Raw genomic sequence first — 13181 nt, 5'->3', positions numbered from 1 at the left:
AGTGACCTGGAAGACAGAATGGTGGAATTCACTGCCACAGAACAGAACAAAGAAAAAAGAATGAAAAGAAATGAAGACAGCCTAAGAGACCTCTGGGACAACATTAAACACAACAACATTTGCATCATAGTGGTCCCAGAAGGAGAAGAGAGAGAGAGAGAAAGGACCCGAGAAAATATTTGAAGGGATTATAGTTGAAAACTTCCCTCACACGGGAAAGGAAATAGCCACCCAAGTCCAGGAAGTGCAGAGAGTCCCAAGGAGAAACACACCGAGACACATAGTGATCAAATTGACAAAAATTAAAGACAAAGAAAAAGTATTAAAAGCAACAAGGGAAAAATGACAAATAACATACAAGGGAACTCCCATAAGGTTAACAGCTGATTTTTCAGCAGAAACTCTATAAGCCAGAAGGGAGTGGCATGATATATTTAAAGTGATTAAAGGGAAAAAACTACAACCAAGATTACTCTGCCCAGCAAGGATCTCACTCAGATTCAACAGAGAAATCAAAAGCTTTACAGACAAGCAAAAGCTACGAGAATTCAGCACCACCAAACCAGCTCTACAAGAAATGCTGAAGGAACTTCTCTAAGTGGGAAACATAAGAGAAGAAAAGGACCTATAAAAACAAACCCAAAACAATTAAGAAAATGGTCATAGGAACATACATATCAATAATTACCTTAAATGTGAATGGATTAAATGCTCCAACCAAAAGACACAGGCTCACTGGATGGATACAAAAACAAGACCCATCTATGTGCTGTCTACAAGGGACCCACTTCAGACCTAGGGACACATACAGACTGAAAGTGAGGGGATAGAAAAAGATATTTCATGCAAGTGGAAATCAAAAGAAAGCTGGAGTAGCAATACTCATATCAGATAAAATAGACTTTAAAGAATGTTACAAGAGACAAGGAAGGACACTACATAATGATCAAGGGATCAACTGAAGAAGAAGATATAACAGTTATAAATATATATGCACCCAACATAGGAGCACCTCAATACATAAGGCAAATGCTAACAGCTATAAAAGAGGAAGTCAACAGTAACACAATAATAGTGGGGGACTTTAACACCTCACTTACACCAATGGACAGATCATCCAGACAGAAAATTAATAAGGAAACACAAGCTTCAAGTGACACAATAGACCAGATAGATTTAATTAATATTTATAGGACATGCCATCCAAACACAGCAGATTACAGTTTCTTCTCAAGTGTGCATGGAACATTCTCCAGGATAGATCACATCTTGGGTCACAAATCAAGCCTTGGTAAATTTAAGAAAATTGAAATCATATCAAGCATCTTTTCTGACCACAATGCTATGAGATTAGAAATAAATTACAGGGAAAAAAACATAAAAAACACAAACACATGGAGGCTAAACAATACGTTACTAAATAACCAAGAGATCACTGAAGAAATCAAAGAGGAAATCAAAAAATACCTAGAGACAAATGACAATGAAAACACGATAATCCAAAACCTATAGGATACAGCAAAAGCAGTTCTAAGAGGGAAGTTTAGAGCAATATAATCCTACCTCAAGAAACAAGAAACACCTCAAATAAACAATCTAACCTTACACCTAAAGGAACTAGAGAAAGAAGAACAAACAAAACCCAAAGTTAGTAGAAGGAAAGAAATCATAAAGATTAGAGCAGAAATAAATAAAATAGAAACAAAGAAAACAATAGCAAAAATCAACAAAACTAAAAGCTGGTTCTTTGAGAAGGTAAACAAAATTGATAAACCTTTAGCCAGACTCATCAAGAAAAAGAGGGAGAGGACTCAAATCAATAAAATTAGAAATGAAAAAAGAAAAGTTACAATGGACACCGCAGAAATACAAAGCGTCATGACGGACTACTACAAGCAACTCTATGCCAATAAAATGGACAACCTGGAAGAAATGGACAAATTCTTAGAAAGGTATAACCTTCCAAGACTGAACCAGGAAGAAACAGAAAATATGAACAGACCAATCACAAGTCATGAAATTGAAACTGTGATTAAAAATCTTCCAACAAACAAAAGTCCAGGATCAGATGGCTTCACAGGTGAATTCTAGCAAACATTTAGAGAAGAGCTAACACCTATCCTTCTCAAACTCTCCCAAAAAATTGCAGAGGAAGGAACACTCCCAAACTCATTCTATGAGGCCACCATCACCCTGATACCAAAACCAGACAAAGGTACTACAAAAAAAGAAAATTACAGACCAATATCACTAATGATGAATATAGATGCAAAAATCCTCAACAGAATACTAGCAAATAGAATCCAACAACACACTAAAAGGGTCATACACCATGATCAAGTGGGATTTATCTCAGGGATGCAAGGATTCTTCAATATATGCAAATCAATCAATGCGATACACCATATTAATAAATTGAAGTACAAAAACCATACGATCATCTCAATAGATGCAGAAAAAGCTTTTGACAAAATTCAACACCCATTTATGATAAAAACTCTCCAGAAAGTGGGCATAGAGGGAACCTACCTCAACATAATAAAGGCCATATATGACAAACCCACAGCAAACATTATTCTCAACGGTGAAAAACTGAAAGCATTTCCTCTAAGATCAGGAACAAGACAAGGGTGTCCACTCTCACCACTATTATTCAACATAGTTTTGGAAGTCCTAGCCACGGCAATCAAAGAAGAAAAAGAAATAAAAGGAATAAAAATTGGAAAAGAAGAAGTAAAACTGTCACTGTTTGCAGACGACATGATACTATACATAGATAATCCTAAAGATGCCGCTAGAAAACTACTAGAGCTAATCAATGAATTTGGTAAAGTTGCAGGATACAAAATTAATGCACAGAAATCTCTTGCATTCCTATACACTAACAACGAGAGATCAGAAAGAGAAATTAAGGAAACAATCCCATACACCATTCCAACAAAAAGAATAAAATACCTAGGAATAAACCTACCTAAGGAGGTAAAAGACCTGTACTCAGAAAACTATAAGACACTGGTGAAAGAAATCAAAGATGACACAAACAGATGGAGAGATATACCATGTTCTTGGATTGGAACACTCAATACTGTAAAAATGACTATACTACCCAAAGCAATCTACAGATTCAATGCAATCCTTATCAAATTACCAATGGCATTTTTTACAGAACTAGAACAAAAAATCTTAAAATTTGTATGGAGACACAAAAGACCCCAAATAGCCAAAGCAATCTTTTTTTTTTTTAATTTATTTATGTATTTATTTATGGCTGCGTTGGGTCTTCGTTTCTGTGCGAGGGCTTTCTCTAGTTGTGGCAAAGCGGGGGCCACTCTTCATCACGGTGCGTGGGCCTCTCACTATCGCGGCCTCTCTTGTTGCGGAGCGCAAGCTCCAGATGCGCAGGCTCAGTAATTGTGGCTCATGGGCCCAGTTGTTCCGCGGCATGTGGGATCTTCCCGGACCAGGGCTCGAACCCGTGTCCCCTGCATTGGCAGGCAGATTCTCAACCACTGCGCCACCAGGGAAGCCCTAGCCAAAGCAATCTTGAGGGAACAAAACAGATCTGGAGGAATCAGACTCCCTGATTTAGACTATACTACAAAGCTACAGTAATCAAGACAATATGGCACTGGCACAAAAACAGAAATATAGATCAATGGAACAGGATAGAAAGCCCAGAGATAAACCCACATATCTATGGTCAACTAATCTATGACAAAGGAGGCAAGGATATACAGTGGAGAAAAGACAGTCTCGTCAGTAAGTGGTGCTGGGAAAACTGGACAGCTACATGTAAAAGAATGAAATTAGAACACTCCCTAACACCATACACAAAAATAAACTCAAAATGGATTAAGGACCTAAATCTAAGACCGGACACTATAAAACTTTTAGAGGAAAACATAGGAAGAACACTCTTTGACATAAATCACAGCAAGATCTTTTTTGATCCACCTCCTAGAGTAATGGAAGTAAAAACAAAAATAAACAAATGGGACATAATGAAACTTAAAAGCTTTTACACAGCAAAGGAAACTATAAACAAGACGAAAAGAGAACCCTCAGAATGGGAGAAAATATTTGCAAACGAATCAATGGAAAAAGGATTAATCTCCAAAATATATGAACAGCTCAGGCAGCTCAATATTAAAAAAACAAACAACCCAATCCAAAAATGGGCAGAAGACCTAAATAGACATCTCTCCAAAGAAGATATACAGATGGCCAAGAGGCACATGAAAAGCTGCTAAACATCACTAATTATTAGAGAAATGCAAATCAAAACTACAATGAGGTATCACCTCACACCGGTTAGAATGGGCATCATCAGAAAATCTACAAACAACATATGCTGGAGAGGGTGTGGAGAAAAGGGAACCCTCTTGCACTGTTGGTGGGAATGTAAATTGATACAGCCACTATGGAGAACAGTATGGAGGTTCCTTAAAAAACTAAAAATAGAATTACCATACGACCCAGCAATCCCACTACTGGGCATATACCCAGAGAAAACCATAATTCAAAAAGACACATGCACCCCAATGTTCATTTCAGCACTATTTACAGAAGCCAGGTCATGGAAGCAACCTAAATGCCCATCCAGAGATGAATGGATAAAGATGTGGTACATCTATACAATAATGAATATTATTCAGCCATAAAAAGGCACAAAATTGGGTCATTTGTAGAGACGTAGATGGACCTAGAGACTGTCATACAGAGTGAAGTAACTCAGAAAGAGAAAAACAAATATCATATATTAACGCATATATGTGGAATCTAGAAAAATGGTACAGATTAACTGGTTTGCAGGGCAGAAATAGAGACACAGATGTAGAGAACAGACATATGGACACCAAGGGGGGAAAACGGGGGCGGGGGGTGGTGGTGGTGGGATGAATTGGGAGACTGGGGTTGACATGTATACACTAATATGTATAAAATAGATATCTAATAAGAACCTGCTGTATAAAAAAAAAATTAAAAGAAAAAAAAGTTTGTGCCTACCCAAAGGTGGGAGGGCTCTAGAATCTTAGCGAATCTTTTGCTGTCTTTCCACATGCCATTTTATCACCACATTTTGAATGTAAGCATCTCATCCCAGTAGCTCCCTCACCAGCCAAACCACCAGCATACTGACGAGGGCAGAGGACATGTGTGTAGTGCATGCCTGACCTGTGTCTACCTGCTTTTGCCACTGCAAGTTCAAATCTTACCTTCCCAGCTGCATGGCACAGGGAGATCAGCTCGGTGCTTTGCGACCACCTGGAGGGGTGGGATAGGGAGGATGGGAGGGAGACGCAAGAGGGAGGGGATATGGGGATATACGTATGCATATAGCTGATTCACTTTGTTATACAGCAGAAACTAACACAACACTGTAAAGCAGTTATACTCCAGTAAAGATGTTAAACAAAAAAACCCCAAAATCTTACCTTCCATCCTCCTCTCTTTCTCCTCCCTCCCTCTGTCCCCTCCTCCTCTCTCCTCCCTCCTCCCTCTCTCTCTCATATACACAACCTATTTTTGTCTTTGTATATGTGCATTAGAATGCTTTATCTTAAGGAAATAACTGGGTAAATGTTAAGACTAATCTTTAAGGATGATTTAAGAAAGGTTAGTCATAAAAGTAAAATACTGGAAACAACTTTGGCATTAGACAAAGAGTTGGTTAAATAAATTACAATACAGCCACATGATGTAGCTGCGATGCTTTGTAAGAATGCTTAATAACGTGGAGAGATGTTCACAAACTATGGTTGTGCGCAAAAAGCAAGTACTAAAACATTATGAATGAATGAACCCATTTTTGTAAAAACATTAAACATTCTAGAAGGATGTACCACAAAAGCCCTGAGATCAGTTCCTGGCACATGGTAAACACTGTATACTTGCTTGCTAACTGTTATCGAAGTAGAGTCAGGGAACTAAGGGATAGAGACTGGGGGTATCTACCACTGGCACAGGTTCTGAGTCCAGCTGAGACCTTAGTTAACAGTTGCCACATGAAGGATGCTTTCTGGTTAAAAGAGAGATCCAGCAATGTCTCCTCAACTGAACTGGCTTGAACCAGAGCTATGAAAATGTGCCTATCACCATGAATAGCAGCAGACTTATTTTACTTCATGTTTTGATCATATGAGTAATACATGAATGCATTCTTCTTTTAAAAGATAGATTGTTAAAGATTTAGGTAAAATCCCCTTGAGAATCATCCCCAATGCTGGACTCTCTTCACTCCCTGAAGAAAACTACTACTCTGAGTTTGGTTGGTGAGCTTCTGGTTTCTTTTATGTCTTCATATACAAATATGTGTACCCATAGAAAATCAGAGAATTAAGCTGAGTGGCCAATACAATAGTCTTCTTGTTTTTTAAAATATTACACAATTTTAAAAAATTTATAGCACTATTTCATAAGTATGATTTTACATTAATGTGTCATATTGTAATAACACTGAATTTCCTTGTTTCATCCAATAATATATTTTTCATATCTGTTTATGTTGAAACTTAGAGAATGAGTCCATTCTCTTTATTTGCCACATGTATTCCAACATATAAATACACATTTTTTTTAGACATTCTCTCTATTGATGGGTATTTCAATTGTTTCCAGTATTTCACTAGTCAAACAATGCTGCTATGAACATCCAGAAAATGACTCCTTACGCAAATGTGCAAGTATTTGTCTAGGATAGATAATTAGAATCGGACTTTCTGTGTCAACAGTCAAGCACACTTTTGGTTTTCATAGTCTGAACCCTCCAAAGTGTATCAATGTACACACTCACAGTGTATGATTGCTTAATTTCCCCACATTCTCATCAACACTTGATATTATCAGTTATTTAAAATACTACAGGACTTCCCTGGTGACGCAGTGGTTAAGAATCTGCCTGCCAGTGCAGGGGACACGGGTTCGAGCCCTGGTCCAGGAGGATCCCACATGCCGCAGAGCAACTAAGCCCGTGTATCACAACTACTGAGCCTACGCTCTAGAGCCTGAGTGCTGCAACTACTGAGCCCACGTGCCACAACTACTGAAGCCCGCGCACCTAGAGCCCATGCTCTGCAACAAGAGAAGCCACCGCAATGAGAAGCACACGCACCGCGAAGCCCACGCACCGCAACGAAGAGTAGCCCCCACTCACCGCAACTAGAGGAAGCCCGCACCCAGCAATGAAGACCCAATGCAGCCAAAAAATAAAGAAATAAAATAAAATAGTGCAAATCTGATTGGAGAAAAATGGTCTCACATTTTTGGTTTCCTGTTTAACAGTGAGGTTGGGCATCTTCTAATATGTTTGTTTACTGGTCATTTATAATTCATTCTCTGAGAACCATTTATTTATATTCTTTGCCTATTTCTCCTATTTTTCTCTGTTTTTCTTATAATTTATATGCATACATTTATATTGTCTTGTTATTATTTTTTTAAATTTTATTTTATTTATTTTTTATACAGCAGGTTCTTATTAGTTATCTATTTTATACATATTAGTGTATACATGTCAATCCCAGTCTCCCGATTCATCCCACCACCTTGACCCTGAGCTTGCTGCGCAGCAGAGCAACACACGCCCCGTGTGTAACAAACATCAGCACTGTGTTCATGCAGCTTTGGGGTTACTTGAGGAAATGAAAGATAATTAGAAATCTAGGAAGTAGATTCTTTCAGTCACTATTTAAGTCCTCCATTCCTCTACTAATCCTCCTCCAAAAGGTTGAAGAGGCAGCTGCCGAGTAAACCTCCTCTCCCAGAACAACAAAATTATTACGACAAAAGCAGAGTTATCTGAATCGGGACGCAGTATTTCATCAGTGTCATTCCGTGAGACCGGCTTCCTCATCCTCTTCCTCCGTCTGTCTGAGAGTCTTGTTTACATGTCAGAGGGAGACATCAGATGGTTTTGAGTTGAATATTTATAACTGATTTTTCTAAAGGAAGCTTCATGTTATTTACCTGCCTGTCAGGCACCATTGTGCACTGAAGGACACAGAGTCTGCATGTCTCATGATTTAAAGGCAAATGCTTTTTCCCCAAGGACATTTTAAAGCTTATCATTTTTTTTTTTTTAAAGCACTAGGCTATACTGATTCTGCAGAAACAAAGACCCAACTAAAAGTTAAACTCTAATTACAAATTAAGTACCTTTTTTTTTAAATCTTATCCCTATTAACACTTGATTTTATTATCATAGATATTAGGAGTAAAAACAACTCTGAGCATCTTTTCCAGAGGCAATATTTCTGTTCTCTTAGCCCTGTCTTCTAGGAAGAAGAATAAAGAAAAAAGGTAAACCAAATGACTAAAACTCTTACAGGCCAGAGAGAACAACTGATTCTTAAGGCGGGCTTAGCCAATGTTTGGCTTTTAATTATAGAAATAAATATGGGGACTTCCCTGGTGGCGCAGTGGTTAAGAATCCACCTGCCAATGCAGGGGACACGGGTTCGAGCCCCGGTCCGGGAAGATCCCACATGCCGCGGAGCAACTAAGCCTGTGCGCCTCAACTACTGAGCTCACATGCCACAGCTACCGAAGACCACGGACCTAGAGCCCGTGCTCTGCAACAAAGAGAAGCCACCACAATGAGAAGCCCGCGCACCACAAAGAGTAGCCGCGCTCACAACTAGAGAAAGCCCACGTGCAGCAACAAAGACCCAACACAGCCAAAAACATAGATAAATAAATAAATTAATTTAAAAGAAAAAGAAATATGAAAGAAAGATCATATGAAGTATGATTATAATACAGTGAGATCAGCTTGCTTTTGATTTTTTTTTTTTTTTTTTTTTTTTAACAAACAGACCAAATCTTATTACAGCCCAGGAGCACTGTCCTTCAAAGCAATGCCCTTGGAAGAGTGTATTATAATTCCATGTATGTAGCAGTTGTCCAAAGCATTTTAAAAACTTCCCTTGGAGCTGCCTTTGGAGCCAGTTTATATACCCATCAGCAAATGGCCCATTACTTTATAATCGCACTACATTGGAGGCCAAAATCAGCATTGACTCATTTAATCACCCCTCTTTCTCTAGACCAAAAAAAAAATCAAATCCAACCTCAAAGGATGAATATTTGTTATGCATGAGATAATCAAAAGAATGACCTGCTACCAGCTCTGGAGGCAATTTGCATTGGGAGTAGTAATCACATTTTGAACAATCACAGGAAATAATTTTACAGGAATACCACTTGTTTGGTGGCCTATGTTCTAATAAATTTACTATTTTTAATTAGTAGTTACAACTCACAAACACTCCCATGTTAGAGGGTGGGTACTTCTGGTTTTCTTCCTTCAGCCCAGAACTCTCTAACCCTTGTGTGTCTCCAGAGTTTCTCTACAGGGTCTCATTACTGTGGCTGTTTCTCTGTGTGCTCTGTTTCCTGTATCTCAAGCCTAGGCTCTTAACTCTTGGCCACTGATTGGTTCACACTGATCTCATTCATCCATCTCCAGGCAAACGATTTAGCAAGCTCTTGACCCTTGTATTTGCCTTAATCCTGACTCAGCCAGTTCCAAAACAGAAGCTAGAAGCAGGTGGGGAAAATAAAGCCAGAATGTGGACCGGCAGTTAGAAGAGGAAATCTGCAAGGCCTGAATTCCTCGCTGTCTGCTCAGAGGCATTCAGGGTTCCATCTGCCTGGCTAACAGGAGATAATGTCAGTAGGAATTTAACGGGCTTGGGTTACACTATGCTCTGTAAGTTAATACAACAATGGAGAACACAGCTGTAATGGGCAATTCTGGCAAAGCCAAGTGATTTGTCCAACGTGGGAATTGTTAGCACCTCATTCATTATTAAATTGGAAAACAGTTTGGTTGGATTCCCTAAAGGGTCAGCTGCCAGATGTAAGCTCAGAGATGAAATCATTGCTCTTGCAATGATATTTCTTTAGGAATATATACAAATTGAATAAAGGACCTTTCGGGGAAATTAAAACCATGAGAATTCCAAGAATTCGCCTAAGTCTCCACAGCTGAATAAAATTTCTAAAGAACTTTCCCAATGCTCTCCCATGCCCTTAGTCTTCCTAATTTGATGAGGGAAGAAGGAAAAATTCCATAGCATGTGCCACCCAAAATTATACTAGAGACATTAATAGCCAGTGATTCTTCCTAGGTGACTGGGCTAAGAGAACAGGTGTACAGATCAAGATATACAGAACAGTTTCTCCTGGCTCTACTGAATAAGCCCCATCTAAAAGAGGCTGGTGTACTCCATGCCCACGTGAAGGGGAGGTGAAACCAAGTTTCTTGATCACCAGACCCCAGATGCCCGAAAAAAAAATAGATGGGTCCTTCATGCTGAAGAATTAAAAAACCTTCCCCTTCGAATGTGGAAAAACAAACCAAAAACCAAAAAACCAAAGCTGGGGATCTAAAACAAGGTTTTGAATTTGTACATTCATGAACCAAACATTCCTCTGAGACCCAGAGCTGTCTCTTAATACAACATTTAGATGGTGAGTACAGCGGGTCGGGAACATTAGGTGTCATACCACAAAACTCTTTATTTTTCACCCCCACCAATTCTGCCTATAATTTTCCATGGGCCAAATTTCTACTGTTGGGGCGACCAGCCAGGTGTGCGCTGTCTGTTAGCCACAGACTGTGCCGGCATCAAACAGTACATGTTTTGTTTGGAACACAGCCCTGAAACATCTTTAGAATTATCAGAATGAAGGCCTGTTCTCAAGAGCACCAGAAATACTACATGGAGCCGAACTTAAGTTCCACGAGATTGTCAGGAACACGGGGCACAAGCATTGTAAGGCACAAATACTTGTTTCCTGGGAAAACCCACCTCAAGGACACAAACACAACAAAAAATAAGGGCAATGTGAGTCTTCTTTGTGTATCACAGCACAATGCTTGCTTCTTTTTCATAATGTTCTCCCCATCTGCTCGAACACCATGTCAGTTCCTACCTTTGCATAGCTGACTTTGGAATTCTACAGTTTCCCTTTACTACTGCAAACAAAGATAAAACTTTATTATAGGCCTTTTGCATAGTCTGTGGGCAGAGGCATTGCCTCCAGATTTGAATCTCCCCAAACCAAAAGAAGGAGGAAGAAAGCCAGCTGGCCTGCATACAATCCACACGGAGACACGTGCACGTGCTCAGATTCATTCTGGGGATTTGTCTAGCAAATACTCAAGAGAGAAAGCACATACTGGTTTTGGAAACCTGTTTGGTGAGATGTACCAAGCATACAGGTTTCCAAAAATGAAAACACTGACATTTAAAAAATCTGATGAAATATTTAAAATACATCGAAAAATAAAGAGAATAATATCACAAAGACCAGTACACACACAAATCTGATTTAACATGTGTTGGCCATATTTACCCCAATTTTTAAAAAATAAAATATTTTACAGAGTTACAGTCTCTTTCATACCCTCCCCTGAAGACATCTCTCACTCAGTTGGCCTCCTCAGAGGTAACCACTATCCAGAAATGGATATGTTTCTTTTCCTTCCATATTTTTATTCTTTGATTATATTGTTACAGTCATGTATCCATAAGCAAAACATAGTATTGTTTTGTAATGCAATTTAAATATATGTAGATACATATAAACATTTACGTGTGTTCATGTAGACCTTAAGAAAACAGTTTTCTTGTTTGTTCTTTGTTTTTTTACAATGAAAAAAAATTAAAAGATATCCAAATGTACTGAATTCATTTACAATACTGGGCCTGGTTAGACAGTCAGGAATCAGACTTTCAAAGCAATATAAAAGTTTCACTAGAGAAGTCATTTTTCAATAAGAAGAAGGTCTTGCATTGTCCCTTGTCTACTAATAAACTCCATGATCAAACAAACTTCCACGAGCACAGTAAAGAAATTTTGTTTGGGTTCATTGTAGTAGTCAATCCAGTAAATTGGTCATTTAAATTTTTATCTGCAGTTGACTTTTAAGTACAGCTGATATTTACCTGACAGAATCAGGAGTTCAATGATCTCTGCATCTCCCAGAAACGCAGCCACGTGAAGCGGGGTTCGCTTCTCAGAATCCTGAAACAATGGCAAAGATAAACAAGTCAGTGGCAGCCGGAAGTATCTTTTGTAGTTATAGTACGACTTGTCACTCACTCTGAGATTAATGCTTGTGACAGAGAGTGAAGGCCAAACACCTACTCAGGTCAGTTCTGGTTACACATTTCTCTCAGCATCTCCCACAGTCACGTGTACGAAAGATCCCGATTTCTGTGTCTGTGTGTCGTATTTGCCTCCCTGCTCCTTTTATTGAAGCCCAGTTCAGGTCAAGGATGGACCATCATACACTGGATGATGAAATTCAATTTACTTTTAAACCTTCAGTATGGTTAAAAAAAAAATTCAAATCTTTCTATCTACCTTAACAGCATATTTCAAAGCTTTCAATGATTTATTTTCTTTCTAAGAGAACCTAGTGGAATTGTTCACAAGGACATTTTCCATTAACTGTTGCCTAGACCACTGCCCATTCATGTAGTACTTATTGAATGCCTACTATGTGCCAGAAGCCAGATTCTGGGGACAGGGAGGGTGACCATGACAGGCCCAGTCCCTGGCTTCATGAAACTCATAATCACGTGGGGAGGCCAACAGTAGTCATGTAAGCCAATTACACATGAGATCCTTTCAGATGGTGGTAAAGGCCATAACAAAATAAAAACAGGATAATGAGATCAAGTGACTGGGGAGATGGGAAAAAGATTCCTTAGAGTGGTTGAGTAAGGCCTTTCAGAGGATGTTGACCTTGAAGCTGAGAGGTGAGGTAGATATTACTCTGTTTCATAGATGAGAAACTATGGCTCAAATAAATTAAGAAATGTCCTCAAGACCCCACAGGTATATAGCAGAGTCAAGATTAGACCTTCACCTGTCAGATTCCAGTCTCAGTCTTTGGCAAGGCATTTAACATATCGTGCTGAGAGGCAGCATGCTTAACAGGCAGGGGAAAAAATACTGCTTTCCCATCTGTAAACTGGAGATGATAATATCTCCCTAGAGAACTGATAAGAACATTCAAGATAATGTAAGTAAATAAGTCCTAGGCAGGCATGAGGCTGGGCCCATGCCCAGCAAGTGCTCCATAGTAGCCTTTATCGTCACAGCATAGATAGTTGTGTGATACTGTAACCCAGCAGGACCCTATGGGGCCTTCCCGGGACAGGACC

At 39.1% G+C, this 13181-nt stretch overlaps 1 protein-coding gene and 1 long non-coding RNA gene across 3 annotated transcripts in view; one reads left to right on the top strand and one right to left on the bottom strand.

The window, feature by feature from the left end:
* LOC309631279 overlaps window positions 1-13181 on the top strand; it is a 357852-nt gene that overhangs the window by 156822 nt on the left and 187849 nt on the right. The gene's annotated exons all lie outside the window — the stretch shown is intronic.
* The window catches only part of ANKRD44 (ankyrin repeat domain 44), a 323453-nt gene that overhangs the window by 150582 nt on the left and 159690 nt on the right, over window positions 1-13181 (bottom strand). For both annotated transcript variants that reach the window (XM_082397319.1, XM_082397320.1), the window contains exon 4: window positions 11955-12033. In XM_082397319.1, coding sequence (XP_082253445.1) covers window positions 11955-12033 — 79 coding nt within the window. The remainder of the gene's footprint in view (window positions 1-11954; window positions 12034-13181) is intronic.

Source organism: Balaenoptera borealis (assembly GCF_965194805.1).
Source record: "Balaenoptera borealis genome assembly, chromosome: 6".
Classification (NCBI taxonomy): Eukaryota; Metazoa; Chordata; class Mammalia; order Artiodactyla; family Balaenopteridae; genus Balaenoptera; species Balaenoptera borealis.
This window is presented reverse-complemented; position numbering and strand designations above follow the sequence as displayed.